Genomic DNA, 19,083 nt, shown 5'->3' on the forward strand with positions numbered 1-19,083 from the left:
ATTATGGGGGAGGTCACATTGGCAAGTGGATTTGAACCGTGCGGCTTGACTCCGTCCCTGAGTAACACAAAACTAACCAGCAAGAAAAGAAATCCCAAAATAATAAATGTTGAGTCTCGATTGAGGTGACAACACCTGTGGTCACGCTTACATGCAGAGCCTTGGCCAAGTCTTCTTTATGGCATTTGCAAGCGTCTCTGGAGGACAGAGCTGTGACATCCTTCTCCTGTTCAACTACTTCCAGCTCGCATTCTTCAGTCTGAGTAACAGAGAAAGCAAGGATTAGGCAAGGACGCAGCGAGGGCAAGCATCACGTTGGCTTTGGGTTTCTCCATTTACGGGACTTCTCTTCTGTTATCTCTCCAGTCACCTCTCCAGTGACCTCTTGCTTATCAAAACACTTGGTCTTCAAAAGCACTTTACAACCATTAGCTACTAAATCTTTACCATCCCCCTCTAGTTTAAGTATCTAGTATTTATCTTTATCTGACAGCTAGGGAAGATTAAGACAGAGAGATTAAAGGATTTGTCCAAGGCCACAGAGGCACTCATTGTCAGAGGTGCAATAGGCGCTGGTAATGCCTTCTTTTCGAGTCTTCTGGTCTTTGCCTCTGAGAGGACTCTCTTCCTGAGCCCTGGACACGTGAACGTGCTTATTTTACTTTGAAAATGAAAGACAAACTTCCAGGAAAATCGGTCTACAGTATACTCATGTCTGAGTTAAAAGCTTGCAAGCTCCTCACCATCTTGGCTACAATACTTATTATCCTGACGTATATTAATATTAGGGATGGGTAATCCTGGTTGCCCATGTTATGCAGCCTTCCTTAGTAAGGGCACATAGCCAGTCAGGGGCTTCTCTTCACTGACAGTACGTGGGGCACAGAAATACCTTTCAGGGGCGTATTACCAACGCTGCATGCCTCACTGATCTTTGTCAGCTAAACAAAAATCAATCAGGATTTTGCAGAACATTTCAGACCATGGCAAAAGAAGAGGAGGACCAGATGTGAGTGCCCGAAGCAACAAGGGGCGTGTGCACCCGGCGGATTTGGTCAGGAAGCTGGGTCTCGACAGCGAGAGTGCATTGCAGAAGTGGGCGAGGACTACAAGTAGGAAACCCAAGAAAGCAGGAAGCCAAGCATGACTGGGAAGGAGGAATGTGCAGGAGAGCAAAGCTGAAAGGGCAGAGAGAGGCCTGAGATCAACCGTCTAATTTGCTGGATAATAAACCTGTTCTGGGGGGCTTAGGAAAAGGACTGTGGCAAAACTGAAAGAAGCTAACGTTAAGGGTGCTTGTACACATGACGGGTGTTTAGTTCTCAGGGCTGATTCAATGCCCCCTAAATTGAAATGGGGGAGTTTAATTGAAACTCACCATGCCGAGTTTTCCATCACTGCGAAGGGCCTGATCCTTTTTTTTTTGGTTTGGTCACAGCTGGAGCCTGCCCACGGTCAGGGGTCAAACCACTGAGCTGCAAGGGGCCCCGGTCCTTCCCTCCACAGCAGCGGTGCCCCCCAGGGCTGCCCAGGCTGTCCCAGGCTTGCCTCAATCTCTCAGTTAGATCTGTCAGCATCTGCACTGGCACCTTTAGCTATATATCCTCTCATCTATTTTTGGCCCCAAACTGCTGGGGATAGTTGCTGCCTCCGAGCTGGGGCAGCAAACTCTTCCCTGATGCTGTGCTGGGGCAGCACCCAGCTCACCAGCAGCCTGACGGGTGGCCCCAGTGGGTGCTGCTGCCATGGAGGGAAGGACCAGGGGCCGCTTGGCCCACCAGCAGCTCACTCCCCGGCTGCGGGAGAGGGAGGCAGGCTCCGCCGAAAAATAAAAAAGCATTGGGTGCATCACCGCTTCTGCCGTCACCAGGCACCTGGGGCTGGCAGGACGCCCGGGGCCATCCAGGAATGGGCTGGCTTGCCCCTGGGGCAGTGCAGGAGTGTGGCTGGGTGCCTGGGGACGGCGCACGGGGCACCACCTCTTTAAAACAGCAGGGATTTGATCAGAGCAGCCCATAAAATAAAATCCACCGAACATTGGCTCATGTTCCAGGACATTGCTGCTCTCTCATATTACAGAGCATAACTTTATCATCAGGCAATAATGATGTTCTATGAGAGAGCATAAATTATTACCATGAAAATGACTATTAATCCTATAAACTCTGCTCCATCCTGCTTTGCTCTGCCATCTGACTCGTTGGCGCTGGTAATTCGAGTGTATTGTAGCTGGATTCTGGCTCCGACTAGTCCGACTGCTTAAGAGATTAGCAAACCTCCATCAGCTGCAGCAAAGAAAACTGTGCTCTCATTATCTCGTGTTTCCAGTGAATTGCTTAATGAAATTATTAGGAATATGTCTGGGGAATGCAAGTCCCACTCAGGCCTTGTGCTCTGAAATTTCCCAGTCGACTTGAATCTGCTGAGTTTTTGCTCTTTTGGCCAGCTACTAGCCCCTTCCTCCTTCAAACAACAGGAAAATCCTCCTGGTACAGAGAAAGGTCTTATCCCTGGGGGGGAAAAAGCCTGGTTATTCAACGGAGTCATCATAAATTAGGAGCCCTTCATGAAATCCCTGGCAGCTTACTGAAACAAGGAATTGCAAGGTGACAAAACAAAGCACGAGTACGTGTTCACAGCATCCATGAAGGAAGTGAAGATTTTTCCCGCATCTAGAAGCACTTCTAGGAGACCGTCCTTCCTGTCTAAGAGACAAGATGCACTTGTTTTGCTTCTCGGGTGAGCATCTCTGAGGCTTAGCTCCCCACCTGCCAAGACAGGGGTCATCTCCCTATATTGCGGGGGACAAGGATCCACGACCAGGGTTTCTGAAGCATCTCTGTGCCGCTTGCCCAGCAGCTCTCATGGACACGGCCCAGGAAATGGGAGATCCTGGCTGTGCAGCACGCAAGGTGGCATTGCAAAATTTAAAGTCTCTATGCCTCACTTTTCCCTCTCGACAACAACTCCTCACAGCAGGAGTGAAGGGAGCTGCGAAGCTGAATTCATTAATGCTTGTAAAGGGCTTTTGCCTCCGAGCATGAAAGACGGGCAAGAAAAAACACAAATACAGCCAGAAAAGGGCTGATGCCCTATCCACAGAAAATGCAATTGTGGGTGAAGACTAGTTTCTAGGGTCAGAAGGGACCTCAACAGATCATCGAGTCCGACCCCCTGCCTGGACAGAAAAGAGCGCTGGGGGCAGACGACCCCAGCCAGATGCCTATCCAGCCTCCTCTTAAAGGTAGGGAGAGCACCACCTCCCTTGGGAGCCCATTTCAAATTTTGGCCACCCTTCCTGTGATGTGCAGGGACTAATGGTATGATGAGATGTTACTGAATCACAGACCTCCACTCTCCTTAGCTAGTCCAGGTCTTTTGCAGTGAGTTTGAAGCCCCCTGCACTTTCTAACAGGGAGGAATACCTTACTTGGTTGAAGTTGGCCTTGGTTTTATGGCTTTGGAATATTTTTCCAACAAGCCCTTGAGGATTTTGGAAAAGGATGTGCTGAAGTCATTATTAGCATTGATCAGCAAGTAATGTAACAGAGTTCAGGTTACTAAGAAAACCCCGCAGCTCTCTCGTAGCCGACAAGGCCCGGGTTGCCGTGCTTGCACCTCTCCTAGTGAGCTACGAGACTCCTTCCCATGCCGGCATCTTACAGTCTGCTGCACAGCTCCTCGGCAAACACTGCCTTACTCGACAAACATGCAGAAAACCAGTTTTTCCTTATTTATAAAAGGTTATGTTCTGCAATGTAAAAGGGAGAGGGGAAAACCTCCCCATCCCCTTCCCGAGAACCATAATGGGAACGCATCAGGTTTCTCGCTGACAGCTTGCTGTGAAACAAAGGAAAAAACTCTTCGCTTCAAAAGGAAAAGACCATAGGGCAGAATCCCAGGGCCAGCTAATGATAATCAAAAGGGGTTACAGCCCCTTCTCTGGCAGAAACGGCCAAGACCTGATTTGCTCCGGCTGCTTCGCAAGCGGGCAGGAGACAGAACTGGTCGCACTGGGGCACTTGGCACTTGTAGGGGTTTTCTGCCATTGGCACTTAGGAGCCTCAGCTCCCCCAGAGCAAAGGTGGCTTAAAAACACTTTTTTGACCCTCTTCCCCTCTTCAGTTTCACTTTTCCATGCCGCCTTTCCAGAAGGGATGATGTGCCATGAAATCTTGGCCCTCCTTACTACAAAGGCAGAGAATGATATGAAAGAGTGATTATGAAGTGCTTCGTGCAATGAAGAGTGCCTCTGGGGTTACAAGGAAGCCTAGAAAAAAAAATCTCATGCTGTCACGGAGACAGAGCTGTCTCTGTCCGTTGATTAATTAACTGGGTTTCCTTACCTATGGTTTCTGCCTGGATCTGCGTGAATCAACCCAGCTCTTGGAAAAGCAACACTGCCTTGATGCAGGTTGAGCAACGAATTAACCCAATGCCGCCTTAAAGCTGGACAGCGGCTGATGAGCTAAATGCACATGGGCCAACGACTGGGCTTTACAGCATTCAACAGAAACAGCCGCTGAACGGTTGCATTTTTGGCTTGCGAGTACCAGCTCAATTGCGGGAAATCATACTTGCTGTTGCAGTCGTCGTCTGAACCCTTGGGCTGAGCACGGGGCTATTTGGAGCTATGGGGCCATACAAAGATTTGAGCGTTGCAGTGGTAGGGCCATGTTGAAAGCACTGGGCTGGGCCTGGCAGGGAAGGTAGGTGGGGGCAGGCCTACTTGGAGAGCCCTGGCAAGACGGGAGTGGGAGAAAAAGCTCTGAGTAGCTTGTCGTCATTGGGCCTCACTCAGTTTGGTTCCTGGACAGTACGGTCAGAAATGTAGCTGCCTATGGGTTAGGCAGTAGCTGAGAAGGGTGTTGAGGGTCTTGGTTTTGCCTACAGGTTGGACTGTGGTGGGCCTTTAGCTAGAAACCCTAGCCCTGCTCTAGTCAGAGAGCCCCCCAGGAAGGCAAAATCTGTAGGAGATGTAGAGAGACAATGTCTTGCAGAATAAAGCCTGTGAGGAAGCCACATGGTCCCTTTCCTCCTATTATTCTTGCACCCTGCTGGCTTCTGTTTGGGTGCTAATAGAGGACTCGTAAAAATGAGACACGAGCATGACCTAGCCCTGCCCTTGTCCTAGTTAATGTTATAGTTTCCCCATGTTGGACTACACTCATCCACCCAGCTGTCGTTTTCTCAGGACGGCCGAACCACTTTTAGAACCCCTCTTCGTGCCTATGTAGCAGGAGACTATGCACTTGCCACCTATTCTAGTCCTACGCCTGACCCAATATTATACCGATAGCTGACATCGCTTTGTTCAAGAACAGTAATATGTGTGTGTAGGTTTTTAGCCCTATACCTGAACAAATGCCAGGGTGCAGGGGGAGGAAAGCAGTTCAGTGCAGGGGGAGGAAAGCAGTTCAGGACTCTAGGGGCATGATGAGATGAAGCCCCATTCTAGACTTACATATAAGACTGCCCATAGTCAACTCACCTGGTCATCTTCAGGGGAATCCAAAGCTGTTGGATGTGAGGCTAGCTATGTCACTCCCTCATGGGTTATGAACTAGGGTAATTGGTGTGCCCTAACCACTCTGTCCTAATGGGCTGTTAGGCATAACTTTGACCTGACACATCTTTCTTTCCCTCATTATCTTCCTCCACCTTGGGACTACAGTTTTCCCCATAGAACCTGCCATTCTTGTCCTTTCCTCAGAGCCTTGTCTGTCCTGCTACAACATCACTCTCATGCGAATATTTTTGCAGATGGTGCTTTTATTGAGCTGCAAATCCCAGACCTTTTTCCTGAGTTTGAAGCTGATTAAGAATCCATCAAGGTGTAGCTAAGGTACATAAGCAATTATTGCTAGCATCGCATTAACTTCTATAGGCACCATTGTACCAGACACTGCATATGCCCATGGTCAGACACAGCCCTTGTGCCTCAAAGAATTTGCATAATACAAAATCTCATCAAAGCTGGGAGGAGAAGCAGAGGCACAGAAGACATGCCCAATGTTACGGAGCCAATGATTAATATAGTTGTATATAAACTCCAGGTGTCTTGAGTTGAGTGCACTAGCATCTACCCATTTGATGGATCTCTTTTAAATAATCACATGCTCTGTCTTTTTAATCAAGTGGGAACTGGGTTGTATGTGAGAATCCAGTCATTTTTTAATTATTATTCTTGATATATAAATTAGTGGCTATGTGTTTAAAAAAATCTGTACTTTTATAAAGGGAAATTTACTGCTGAATTCCATTGCTTTTATTAGGACTTTTCTGGAAGTGAACATTAACCATTTTTCTATTAGGCTAGGGACAGGCATTACACATAAACCAGTTTAAGTGATCAGAAACTGGTTTAAACCTGTAACAGAACAGATGTTCCGTACACATAAACCAGTCTGAAAATGACTGAAACTGGTTTGAGATAAACCTGGTTGAAAGTAATATCAGACATAACTGATTTGGGTCAAACCAGTTTATGCAATACCTGTCCCAGACCCCTTGCTGATTTAAGATAAACCAAACTCCCCCAACATCCCAGCATGCTCTCTGGACTGAGCAGGGCTCTCTGCTCCACAGCAGGGCTGGTCCCTCACCTCTGCTCCCTGGCTGAAGCTCCAGCAGAGATTTGTAGGCACACAGCATCTGCCTGGCTTCTCCCTGCTAAGCAGGGATTGTTCCCCCACCCCTCTGCCTTATGCAAACACCTCAGCATCAGCTAGTAAATCATATGCTAGCTATGGTCTGTACTATGGGCAAAGACAGACAGGCTTTTTGGAGCTAATCAACAGGTAGCTTAATGTTCTTCCTTGGAAGAGCTGTTTAAGAAGAGCTTGAACTAATGAGGCTTTGTTTTCTTAGTGGATTGATAAACACTGAGTTAGGGGTGATAAATATGCCCTGCTGGGCAGCTGAGGAAGAGGTGGGGATAAACAGATCATCCTGCCAAGGTCCTCGCCATGCCCTGCTCAGCTCAGCACTGTGGAAGCTGGGGGGGGGAGGGGAGGGGAGGGCGCTGCTCTAGCCCACCTGGCTTCTAGCCTGAGCCACTGCAGGCATGTGCCTGCATGTTTTCAGTCCAGAGGGGATGTCTGTACAGTTACAAAGTGATTTAGCCTAGCCAGATTAGACTAACCTGCAAAGATTGAATCAATTCAGGCTTTTTGAATGTCTGTCCCTAGCCTTAGTGGTCATAGTGTTTGACATGAGTTGCAAATGGCTAGAAGGGTGTGAGGACCTGTTCTGTTTGAGTGCCTCCCCATGGTTAAGAGCTTCACCTCTTCAGAATCCAAGTACATCACAGGTTTCTTCCCTGCCACTTGGACTTCTGCACTGGAAACATTGCTCATCCCAGCCATAATCCAATAATGCATATTACTATTTATGCAGCTGGTTAACTGCTGAACAAGTGGCTTCACAAAACCAACTTTACACTTGATGCAACAAAATTAAACATAAGGAGTGTGTCATTTAGGGGAAGGGTGGTAGGAGGAAGTGAAAATAGTTCAACAAGGTCAGAAGGCATTGCAAGGTATGAGTCTAATGCTAAGGGCCAAATACCACAGCTTAGTCAACTCTATATCCTCTTTTAACTCTAGAATTACTTAAGTCTTTGATGTAGCACTCCTCATGCGGCACACTAATTCCTCACTTGCAACAAGGGCTAGTCAACCTGGACAGGATGGGTTGAGGAAGCCGGTCTCTCTTTACATAAGACCCATGAACCTCAAACCCTCAGCTTTCAGAAGCGGGTATCACAGGCCTTTTATTTTCCATTCAGCTAAATTGGTTTATTCTGAGAAGTTATTGGGTTCCTCTGCCTTCCTTGACTGAACTGGGCTTGTTGACACCATACAGTTTATTCACATGTGAAAGAAATATAGGTTACTTAGTCCAACAAAGAGCTATTACAAATGTGAAACTTTAAGTGTGCATGTTTGGAAGCAAACCAAAACCAACCCTCAAACTCTCACATTTCCTTCATGAATGTATTTAAGGAAGACAGTACCATTACAACTGGGTAATACTTAAAAAAATCCATGTATACAGAAATGCAAATACTATAAAAACCTGTATAGGACTCCCCACAGCAAGGTTCTTGGTCTGCTTTGTTTTGTTCTCTGCCGTGCCTTGTTAGTAATCCTGTTTCTGTGCTATTCCTTCAAGGAGTGTTGCCAAGTCTTGCAATTTCATTAAGAGCCTTACGATATTTGACGTCCCAAAGCTCTTAATTCGCAAAGTCATGCAAATCCTCCAGAATCTCATCTTTCAATTTTCAAAAAAAAGGAGCTCCCCCCAGCATAGTAGAAACTAGATCAGCCCGGCTCAGATTGTTCCAAATCTGAAAGGAAATGATCCCCAAGTATATATTATTTTTAAAATCTCATGGTTTGAAGTTAATTTATTACAAAATGATGCAAAATGATCACCATTGCAAACTTGCAAAATGGTGCAAAATGATCACCATACCTGTTTGTGGGAACAGGCCCTTCTAACACATCTGGACTGTTACTATTACAGAGCTCTCTCCCTTTTGCTACCAATGCTCTTTCTTCTTTTCTCTTAATCTAAAGTCAAGCCCTGCAGACTAGAAAAACGTCTTTCTCTTTGTGCAGTCAAACCTCAGCATCCTCCATCTCTACTGATGCTCTGGTTCAAACAGGCTACAATCAAAAAATAAGGCTTTTTCCATAAAGACACCTCTCCCCAAACAGAGACAAGAGCTACCCACCAGCAAGAGAGGAAGACCGTAACTTCCCAAGACAGCGGCTTATATAGTTTTCTCTGATACCCTAATTGGGTCCATCCTGCTTCATTAGTCTATCCTATAAACCTGTGGGGCCTCCAGGAATGAAGTTAACCCCGTGCTTGCTGGAAACCATATAAGCCTTCTTGGCCGTTCCCTCCCACACCGGCAATAAACTGTGTGTATTTTGGTTAAAACCTTTGTAGCAAAGTATAATTTGCCAAGGGCATGGGCACCTGAGTGGGAAGCAAAATGTGTTCATTATTACAGCAGTATGGCTTGTGTGACTGCCTGTCTCACCTTTCCTATTCACGGTGACCAATTCAGAAGGATCGAGGACGAGATGACCCCTGAGCAGCTATGTCAGCCAACTAAATTGTTCATTTATAAAGTCTTTGAATCAAACTTTTACAGACTATGTAAATAAGCTCTGCTTTTCTATTGATGTGTGGTGTGCTGTGCCAACCCCTCTTTCTGTCTGCTTCTATATGGCATTCTTTTCCTTCCAGGTACTTTTATTTTTTCTCAAAGGACACATATTATAGGCTTTGCTGTTGGTATATAAACATATGGTTCAATAATAAAAATATAAAGTAAAGAACAGCAGCAATAAATAGTTATATGGACCTCCATTAAGAAATAAAAACATAATATGGGAAAGGCCTTTTTAGATGTGCATACCACCAGTTTGGCAGATAGTAAAAATTAAGAAGTCAGGCCTATAATAGAATTGTGACTAAACCCCAAGTTGGGGTATAGTCACAATTCTAGTATAAATTTGTGTTCCCTGGGCTGATGATATTAGTAGAAAATGGTACATGTCTAAAGGAAGAGGCTGACAAAAAGAAAAAGACTACAGTCTGCTGGCTGACTTGGGATGTGGAAAACCTAGGCCAGTCTCTCCCTTGTTTCAATAAGAAATCCCATCCTTGTGCAAACAGATACAGACATTCCCGAGGAAAGTTTTGATGAATTAGCATTTTCCAGCAAAACCCCACATTTTGTCAGGCTATTCCCAACAAAGGAAGGACTGCTCATCAGTGAGAAGCCAACAGGCTGAAAGTTGGTTGTCAAGAGAATGGGCTCACCAAAGCGGAGTCATGCCTACTTCGAGATGTGAAGAGAATGTCAAACATGAGTAAGACGATCTGATAGAGATCTCTTTATGAGATTTCTTTCTGCTTCTCTGAGTGCAGTTGCATCACTGGGCAAATACAACCATACTTGGCTTTGAAGAAGCTGCTTCCACATCAGTACATGCAGTTACTGTTCCCAGGGTCCAGAAGGAGATCTTTCAAAGGTGAAAGGACACTGGAAAGATACTGGAGCCAACCATCAAACGATAGATTTGTAAACAGTTAGAGAATAACAAGGGTAATAAGTAAAAGCTAATGTGACTTATCAAGAAGAAGTCACAGCTACCCAACCTTATTTTCTTCTGTGACAAAGTAATGGGCTTTGTGGGTACAGGAAGGAGCAGTAGATGTGATATACCTTGGCTTTAGTGAAGCTTTTAACACCGCCTCCTATGACATTTTCATAAATAACCTAAAGAAATGTAGTCGAATTGAAATCAGCAGGGCACATAACTGGTTAGATAATCATGCTCTAATGGCAGTCATCAAGAGCTCAGTGCCTCACTAGAAGCAGATACAATGTGAGAATTGATCTGTGGCCTGTCCTGGGTTTGGCACTGTTTAAAATACCAACATTAATAACTTGGAAGATGAAACTGAGAATAAGTTTGCAGGTGACAGCAAGTGGAGATGGGTAGTAGACACTTCAGAGGTTAGGATTAGGGTTTAAAATGATTTTGATTGGAAAAAATGAACTGAAATAAACAGGATGAAATTCAGTAAGGATAGGTACCTTGGAAGGAATAATGAAATGCACAAATGTCAAATCAGGAATAACGGGCTGCAATACTGAAGAAAAGGACCTGGCAGTTATAATGAAGAGCAAGCTGCATACAAGGCAAGTGTAAAATTATTGCAGCAAAACCCCCCTGTAGCATACTGGAATGGATAACTGAATGCGTAACAATTATGGCACACGCAAGTCAGAGGAAGCTATTGTTGCCATCAAATCAGCACTGAAGAAGTTTCGCTTTGAATATTGTGTCCCATTTGTGATTACGCTTCAAGAATGATGTGGACAAATTGGAAAGAAAACAGAGAAGAGCAAAGAAGATTATTAGAAATCTAGAAAACATGACATGAGAAAAAGTGGGAAGAACTGGAATTATTTAGCCTAGGTAAAGGAAACCCGAGAGGGGATTTGATAACAGTTTTCAAATGCAGAGGACGTTGTGATAGAAGATAGTGATCAGTTGTCCTCTGTTTCCACATGGGACAGCACAAGAAACAAAGGTATGTCTGTACAAGGCAAGGCAGTGCTGTTCTGGGACTTGTCATTATAGTGCTGAGACACTGATCTGTGCGTTATACCGCACTCGTGTGTCTTTTTCAATTATAGACTGTGTGAAGCAGACCAGGTTTATCAGCTTTATACAACTAACCTAGTCAAAAACAGTCAGTCCATTAGCTCAAGCTGTGACAGTTCATGCTTCTGGAAGCAGAGGCCTTGGTTTCCATCTCAACAGATGACCTATTCTTTCATTCATATACACATAATCAGAAACAAACTCTGACTCAAGGGCTAGGGAAAGACATTATACATAAACCAGTTTAAGTGATCACAAACTGGTTTCAACCTGTAACAGAACAGACATTCAGTGCACATAAACCAGTTTGAAAATGGCTGAAGCCCGTTTGAGATAAACCTGGCTGAATGCAGTATCAGGTTTAACTGATTTGGGTCAAACCAGCTTATGCAATGCCTGTCCCAGAGCCCTTGTGGGGTTAAGTTAGACTCCCCCAGCATCCTGGCATGCTCTCTGGGCTAAGCAGGGATCTCTGCTCCACAGCAGGGCTGGCCCCTCCCTTCTGCTCCCTGGCTGCAGCTCCGGCAGAGACTGCAGGCATCTGCCTGGCTTCTGCTCCCCACCTCCCCTCTAAGCAGGGATTTCCCCACCCCCTCTACCTTACACAGACACACAGCATTAGCTAGCAGACCACATGCTGGCTATGGTCTGTGCTGTGGGAGACAGGACAAAGGCAGAAACAAGAGCTGGTAATGTGCCTCTGTTGTTTTCTTAATGGGGTGATGAACACTGTGTTATCAACTCCTTGCTGGGCTGGTCAGGAGTGGGGGGAACTCCTCCCTAATCAGAGCATCCTGCTGGGGCCTACCTATGCCCCCCCCAGCTCAGCATTGTGGAAGGGAAGGGAGGGCTGCTCTAGTACCCCCTGGTTTCTAGTCTGAGCCACTGCAGGCATATGCCTGCATTTTTTCAGACCAGAGGGGATGTCTTTACAGTTACGAACTGGTTTAGCCTAGCCAGGTTAGGCTAACTTGCAAAGATTGAATCAATTTTTGCACAGGTTTTTTGAATGAATGTCCCTACCCAAGGAGTTTACAGTTTCAATAAAACAGCCAAATAAAGAATGCTTATTACCCATTTGAAAAGTGAGGAAAAACTGAGGCACCCAGAAATGACATGACTTCTTAAGGTGACATAAGAAATCTGTAATAAAACTAGGAAATGAATAGAGATCCAAAGTCTGAACTTAAAAGCTATCATGGCTAGAGGACAAAAATGTAATCTGAAGTGGGGTTTTTTTTTCCATTTCCCTATTGATTTCAGCAAAATATTTCCAAATAAAAAGCAAAATGCATATCTATAGTGAGTCAATTACCAGACTGTAAGAAACCAGGAATTTATTCTTCAGTTATTGATTTTTTTTGCTTTATGACAGTTAATAGTAATAATAATAATAATAATAATAATTGGTGGCAATAATACAATATATTTTCATTGTGCTTCTGTGTAGAATTAATGATAGCCTTTTTTTTCTGCGGGCATGTAACAATCATGTCAAGATTTGTGCTTTCACAATATAAGGGCATCCCAATAGATTCTCTGTGGATTATCTTTGAAATGGTTTTGACATGTTAATGTCACATCATAATGGCATTGTGGAGAGACCTTCAGGTGTACAGTTAAATGATTGTGTAGGCCCTCACTGAAATTATTCTTCAGTTGTCTCCGGGTCTCTGCAGACTTGCAGTGAAATCATTCTGACGCTGTATTTGCATCATAATGGGGTCTCTGTGAAGGTGCATGGAAATTGCTTTCCCATTGTAATTTCACATTTTCTCAGTTTTTTTCCCAGGCTTACATCAAAAAACATGGTCATTGTACTGTCATATTATAATAATGGCCTTGTGTTCTGCATAGGCTTTAACCTGCAATTTAAGGCCCCATGTCCAGGTAGCAAATATTTCTTATGATGTAGTACGAATGGGAAAGCCATAAGGATGCACTGCTACAGTTTTCTAACTAGGGACACATCAGAGCAAGATAGAGCATAATTTTTAGCACCTGAGTGGTTTCTCCTTTTTAGACTGGGATTTTGAGTAATCTACGGTAGTGTTGCTTAGTGGATCAAAGTAAGAACAGTTTTACTCCTCTCTTCCTCACCATCAGACTGTATATCATAGCATCACCAGCAGTTCTGACCTACTCAATATTAGAAAGGCAACAACAGATTGGAAGAACATCAGAGAAGGGTGGAGGAAATGATTTATGAGGGCAGATTGAAAGAATTAGCTGCAATCTACATCATTCGACCTGCCGTTGTGGTTCAGTGGCAGACTCCTTGTCTACCATGTCGGAAACCTGGGTTCAATTCCTGGATGTGTATATAGCTACAGCTATTGAGGCACCGAATGTCTAGACCTGGATACTGTCTAAGGGGGGGATAGAGGGTCTGGGCAGCCTTCATTCATCCCCATTCCTGCCTAGGTGTACATGTCAACGGTCCTGGTGACCTTTCATGCATATACCATGAACCGAAAGGATCAACAGTTGCCTACTACTACTATGCTTGAACACATGGTACTTAATGGTGATGTTACTACCTACTTGAAGGTAAAGATGCTGAAGAAATCAGGCTTATCTTACTCCTTTGAATGTTATCAAACCTCATTTGAGGAAGAAAAGGATCAGGATCCTACATGCATACTGTTATTCAAAAATGCCCAATCCCACATTATTATAATTCCTATTACAATAACACTATTACAGATGCACCAAAGGAGATCGGAGTCTTTTTGTGCCAGATAAATGTTTAACAAGTAGCTCCCATAGAAATAATACTTTCCCAGCCCCAAGGAACTTAGAGTGCCTAAAGCCGAAAGAGAATATTGAAAATATGAAACACACCAACCAGTTTTTCGGCTTATCACATGCAGTAGCAAAAAATAGATAAAAGGGGATAAAAATGATATTCCTAAGTAAAAATTTAGGGAATCGTTCAAGAAAACCAAAACTCATCCTTGAAAAGGACCAAGAAATGGCTTGTGAAATTCTTTTCTGGTTTTATTTTGTTAGTTAAAAAATAACAATACTCCAGTATCCCCCATGCAGCAGGATTGGATCGCTCATCCCATCCACTGGTCAGCTTGGACTCTGACCAGGAGGGACCGCTCATTTAGAAAAAAGATAGCTTTAGTGCTTACTCACAGCCCGGGAAACTGTCTGCCGAGACTCATGTCGACACCTTGTTTAAATCCGTATGGCCCGAGGACCTTTATCATGGCCCAGGCTGCAAATTCTACATTAGTGAGCGAAGCCCATTTTAACCTCTCTCCTACGAAGATGACCACTAATACATAGGCCCGTGCTCTGTACTCTGGAAATATTCTGCGCACGTGAACTACCCCCCTCTGCAAGACATCTATAGGCAGGGAAATGTCATTAATCTCATCCTCCATTTTGCATACGAGGATAAAACCGAGTAGCACGGCAATGCTGGCATCGCCGGAGAGATGCAGGGCTGCCAGTAGGGCACAGTCTCTCTCAGCCCCCGATTACAGCAGACATTTCCTACCGTGCAGGCAAGAGGCACAGGAAAGCCTTACCTCTCCTTCTGGCTCCCCACTCCCAAGTGGCTGATATTTCTGGGATAAGCGGAAAAGGGACCCTTGCTGGAGAAGTTTGGAGAAGCGTCCTTCTACCATCTTCGCTGGGTCTCATCCGCAGCAGCAGCAGCAGAGAGAGGTGCTGCTGCTGCTGCTGCTGCTTCAATGTCACCTGTTCCTGCTGTGGCTCGAATTCCCTTGCAAGCCCTGGGCTTGTAGCTCCAGAAAGGGAGAGGCAGGTGTTACCTGATGCTTGCAGGGAAGCCACGCCTTTGGCCAACAACAGGTGCCAGAGAGGCTGCGCACTCTCACCTTGGCTGCTCAAAGCATCAGGCACTGCCTGGTTCGCTTCACTTATTAAACACTGCGTCTCACCCGAGTGCCAAGGGAATTCTGCATGTGCTGAAGCAAGAACAGCGGCTGTGAACAAGCAGAGGGACCTTTACCTCGACACCAGATCCAGTAGCCGCTGAAGGACAGATAGTGTGCTCAGGGCTCTTTTATTCCCACCCCCCTTCAAATGCTACAGCGGCAGCAGTGTGGCACGTAGGAAGGGAGGATTGCTTTGCAGAGGCTGCTCCACCCTGTGCAATGAGCTCTCAAGTTGTGGGGGAATCACATGAGAGGAAGTTTCCTTTGGAAACACTCAAATAAATATGTGCGTGTCAGGAGAGATGGGGAGAGCACAAACTCCCACCCTGCTGATTAAGAGAACACAAAGTTCCTGCCGCTCAAAGTGGCGCGGACTCAAGATATTTATTCTCCTAATAAATACCACGGAAGATTATTTTTACTTTACCTTTTGAAATCCTTCCCTTGCTACAAAGAACACCTTTGTGGTCAAGTCCCAAACACTGGAACCACGGTTAATGAGTTACAGCACTCCCAGGCCTGTCGATTTTTAGGTCATGGGGTTAAAATAGAGAGATTCATACCCGCATTTGGCAACTTGCCTCTTACATCTAAACGGTGGCATTACAGTACAGCTTCAAGTTTTGGGGGCTCTGAAGACGTGAAGGAGCCAGCGTTACCCTCCCGCAGGAAAGCCTGCATTTTTTGTGTGCGGCTGGGGAGAGGAAGGGGAATTATTTCAAATCAGAGCAAAGAGTGTGATATGCAGCATTTTCTGCAGCAGGATTGCCCCAAAATGGCTGGTGCCGTCTCTGCTCCCTGTTCTGGGGCAGTGCAGTGGATATCCAGTGAAGGTGATGAGCAACTTGAGGGCCAGGAGCCTGAGAGCTCAGCCTCATGCCCTGCCCGGTTTCAATCAGAAGCTTCATCAAAACGGGCACTTTCCCATGGTCATGGCTAACGAGCACTTCCAGCAGCCAGATGATCCCACAGAGGATTTCTGACTTCCTGCTGTGAGGATACAAAACCACTGGGCCTCTAGCAGGCATGTTTCCAGGAGCCATACAGTTATCATTGCATATTTTGGGGGGGGGGGTTTAGGGTCTTTGTACATGACGTGCATTTTTTAGATAGACATTATGAAATGGCACCCAAAATCACCATTTTGGTAGGTTAGTCACATGTGAAAATTCATGTTGACTCTTTATCATGGTAGGCTTTGATTTATCATGGCAAAATCAACCACCTCCGACATGTTTTATTTTTACCGTGGCCAGATGTTCCACCAGGTTGAATTTTATCGTGACGCTTTCGTTACGTGTGTTATCGTGGACGTAGCGCCATGCTCAAGCACAGACGTGACAAACGTCTCAGAAGCTTATGTCAGATGAGAGGCTGTGATGTGCTTGGAGCCATTGTTACACCAATACAACCAAAGCTCAGAGCCTCAGATGTGTTTAGGTGGTTTTCTGTCATTGAAATTCATTGGAATTAGGCGCCTCGCTATCTTGGAGACCCTGACTTAAGCTCACATCCGCTTTGCATGTTTCTGTCTTTTTGCAGAATAGATAAGGATCTGGACAAGTGCCAGCTGGCTCAGTGTAGATAGGGCATAGCTGGTCCTGTTTGGCAAGGAAATGAACTCTGCTACTGAACTGAGCTTGGCTGTAGCAGTTCTTTGCCCCGGGATCATCCTGAACTGCTGTAACGTTCTCAGGCAGCAAGAGTGGTCAGAAGATTTTCTTGAGCTTCACCTGGAGAAGAGGCTATTTCTTCTCACAGGTTGACTTGGTGTGTTGTCTAGCATGACGAGCTACTGCAATATGGCTTCCAAATCTCCATGGGGTCCAAGTTGTGGAAGCAATAATTAGGTTATGCACATTTTTTTGCCCTGAATTCAATTTCCTAGTTTTTGCTCAGTTTGACTGAGTATCATTTCCTTATTTAGATGAGGGTGGTGGTGAGTTTGATTAAGCAAGAACAGTTTTCAGACTTCCTTATTGCACTTGCTTTTCTTGGCAAAAACAGATAGAAGCCAAATGTTATGCCCACGTAAAACAGGTGCAACCCTATTGATATCCAAAGAGCGTAACCAATTTACACCAATATAAAATGTGGCCTGATATTTTCATTTCTTTAATCATCTATGGGAGGAGAGTAGCTAGCACAGAAGAAGTACAGCCTGAGAAAATACCAACACAGCCAGAACACAGACATGAAGAAATTTGATTTGATAAACATAGTAACATCCGCTGCCTCATTCATGAATTACATCCCATTGTTCAATGGACTCTTAGATGGAATAAAAGTCTCTAAGTAAAGATCAGCACTATGGGCCTTTTTATGAATTACGTCCTGTATGACTGAATTATATTTTAATAGTGATTCATTTGAATAAAGACAGAACAAAAATGCTGTTAACTGAGAATATTCATTAGAGATTTAACCAAGGGGAGCCTATGCTCTGTCTTTGATTCTATCAAGACAGAATCAAAGGATGAGGAAGTAGAAGGACTGTGGGTTAGGCTACATGGGGGGCAAGGAGAAAAGGATTTGGTGGTAGGGGTCTGCTACAGACCCCCACATCAAGGGGAAGAAATAGATTTGGGGCTCCTGAGGCAACTCTCAGAGACCATAAAAGCTAAAGAGGCGGTGGTCATGGGGGACCTAAACTACCCAGACATCTGCTGGGAGACACAGACAGCAAAGTCCCACCGCTCACGCAGGTTTCTAACCTGTGTACAGGACCTCCACCTGATGCAGGAGGTACATGGTCCCACTAGGGGGAATGCCTTACTGGATCTGGTATTGGCAACGGGGGATGACATAGTAGGGGACCTACAGATCGGTAGCCATCTGGGGGACAGTGATCACCTAAAAGTACAATTCAACATAAGGCGTCGAGTGGGTAAGGTAACCAGTAGGGTGAACGTGCTGGACTTTAGGAAAGCTGATTTCAGCAAACTCAGGCGATTAGTGAAGGATGCACTGCAGAGTAGTAGTTTTGAAACGATGGGAGCCCAAGAAGGGTGGCTGTGCCTTAAGGAAGCTATCCTTCGAGCACAAAGCGAGACGATCCCCGTGCGAGGTAAAAGAGGGAAAGGGGCCAGGAGGCTTCCCTGGCTGACCAGAGAAATCCTGGGGAGACTAAGGGCCAAAAGGGGAGCACATAAAAAGTGGAAACAGGGAGAGATCACCATAGAGGAATATACCTCTTCTGCTCGTGCTTGTAGGGAGGCAGTTAGACAGGCCAAAGCTACCATGGAGCTGAGGATGGCAACCCAAGTAAAAGACAATAAGAAATTGTTTTTTAGATATATAGGGAGTAAAAGGAAGGCCCAGGGAGGAATAGGACCCCTGCTAAATGGGCAGAAACAATTGGTGACGGACAGAGGGGACAAGGCTGAACTCCTCAACGAGTTCTTCGCCTCAGTGTTCCTAAGTGAGAGGCACGACAAGTCTCTCACTGGGAGGGTAGGGAGGCAGCAGCAAGGCACCAGACTTCCATGCGTGGACCCTGAGGTGGTGCAGGGTCACTTGGAGGAACTGGATGCCTTTAAGTCGGCAGGCCCGGATGAGCTCCATCCGAGGGTACTGAAGGCACTGGCCGACATCATTGCAGAGCCACTGGCGGGAATATTTGAACGCTCGTGGCGCACGGGTCAAGTCCCGGAGGACTGGAAAAGGGCCAATGTGGTTCCCATTTTCAAGAAGGGGAGGAAGGAGGACCCGGGTAACTATAGGCCAGTCAGTCTCACCTCCATCCTTGGCAAAATCTTTGAGAAAATCATCAAGGCTCACATTTGTGAGAGCCTGGCAGGACAAATTATGCTGAGGGGAAACCAGCACGGGTTCGTGGCAGGTAGATCGTGCCTGACCAATCTAGTCTCTTTTTACGACCAGGTCACAAAACGCCTCGACGCAGGAGGAGGGGTGGATGTCGTATACTTGGACTTCAGGAAGGCCTTTGACACGGTATCCCACCCCATACT

General features: G+C 45.6%; 1 protein-coding gene across 1 annotated transcript in view; it reads right to left on the minus strand.

The window, feature by feature from the left end:
- The window catches only part of ATP2C2 (ATPase secretory pathway Ca2+ transporting 2), a 38,895-nt gene extending 24,041 nt beyond the window's left edge, over positions 1-14,854 (minus strand). Inside the window, exons 1-2 of the mRNA XM_090062371.1 lie at positions 14,741-14,854; positions 152-259 (exon numbers count right to left, since the gene is read on the minus strand). Of these exons, the coding sequence (XP_089918497.1) occupies positions 152-259; positions 14,741-14,839 (207 nt within the window). The 5' untranslated portion in view covers positions 14,840-14,854. The remainder of the gene's footprint in view (positions 1-151; positions 260-14,740) is intronic.
- Between the last annotated feature and the right edge of the window lie 4,229 nt (positions 14,855-19,083).

Source organism: Crocodylus siamensis, chromosome 9 (assembly GCF_052110815.1).
Source record: "Crocodylus siamensis isolate JL-2025a chromosome 9, ASM5211081v1, whole genome shotgun sequence".
Lineage (NCBI taxonomy): Eukaryota > Metazoa > Chordata > Crocodylia > Crocodylidae > Crocodylus > Crocodylus siamensis.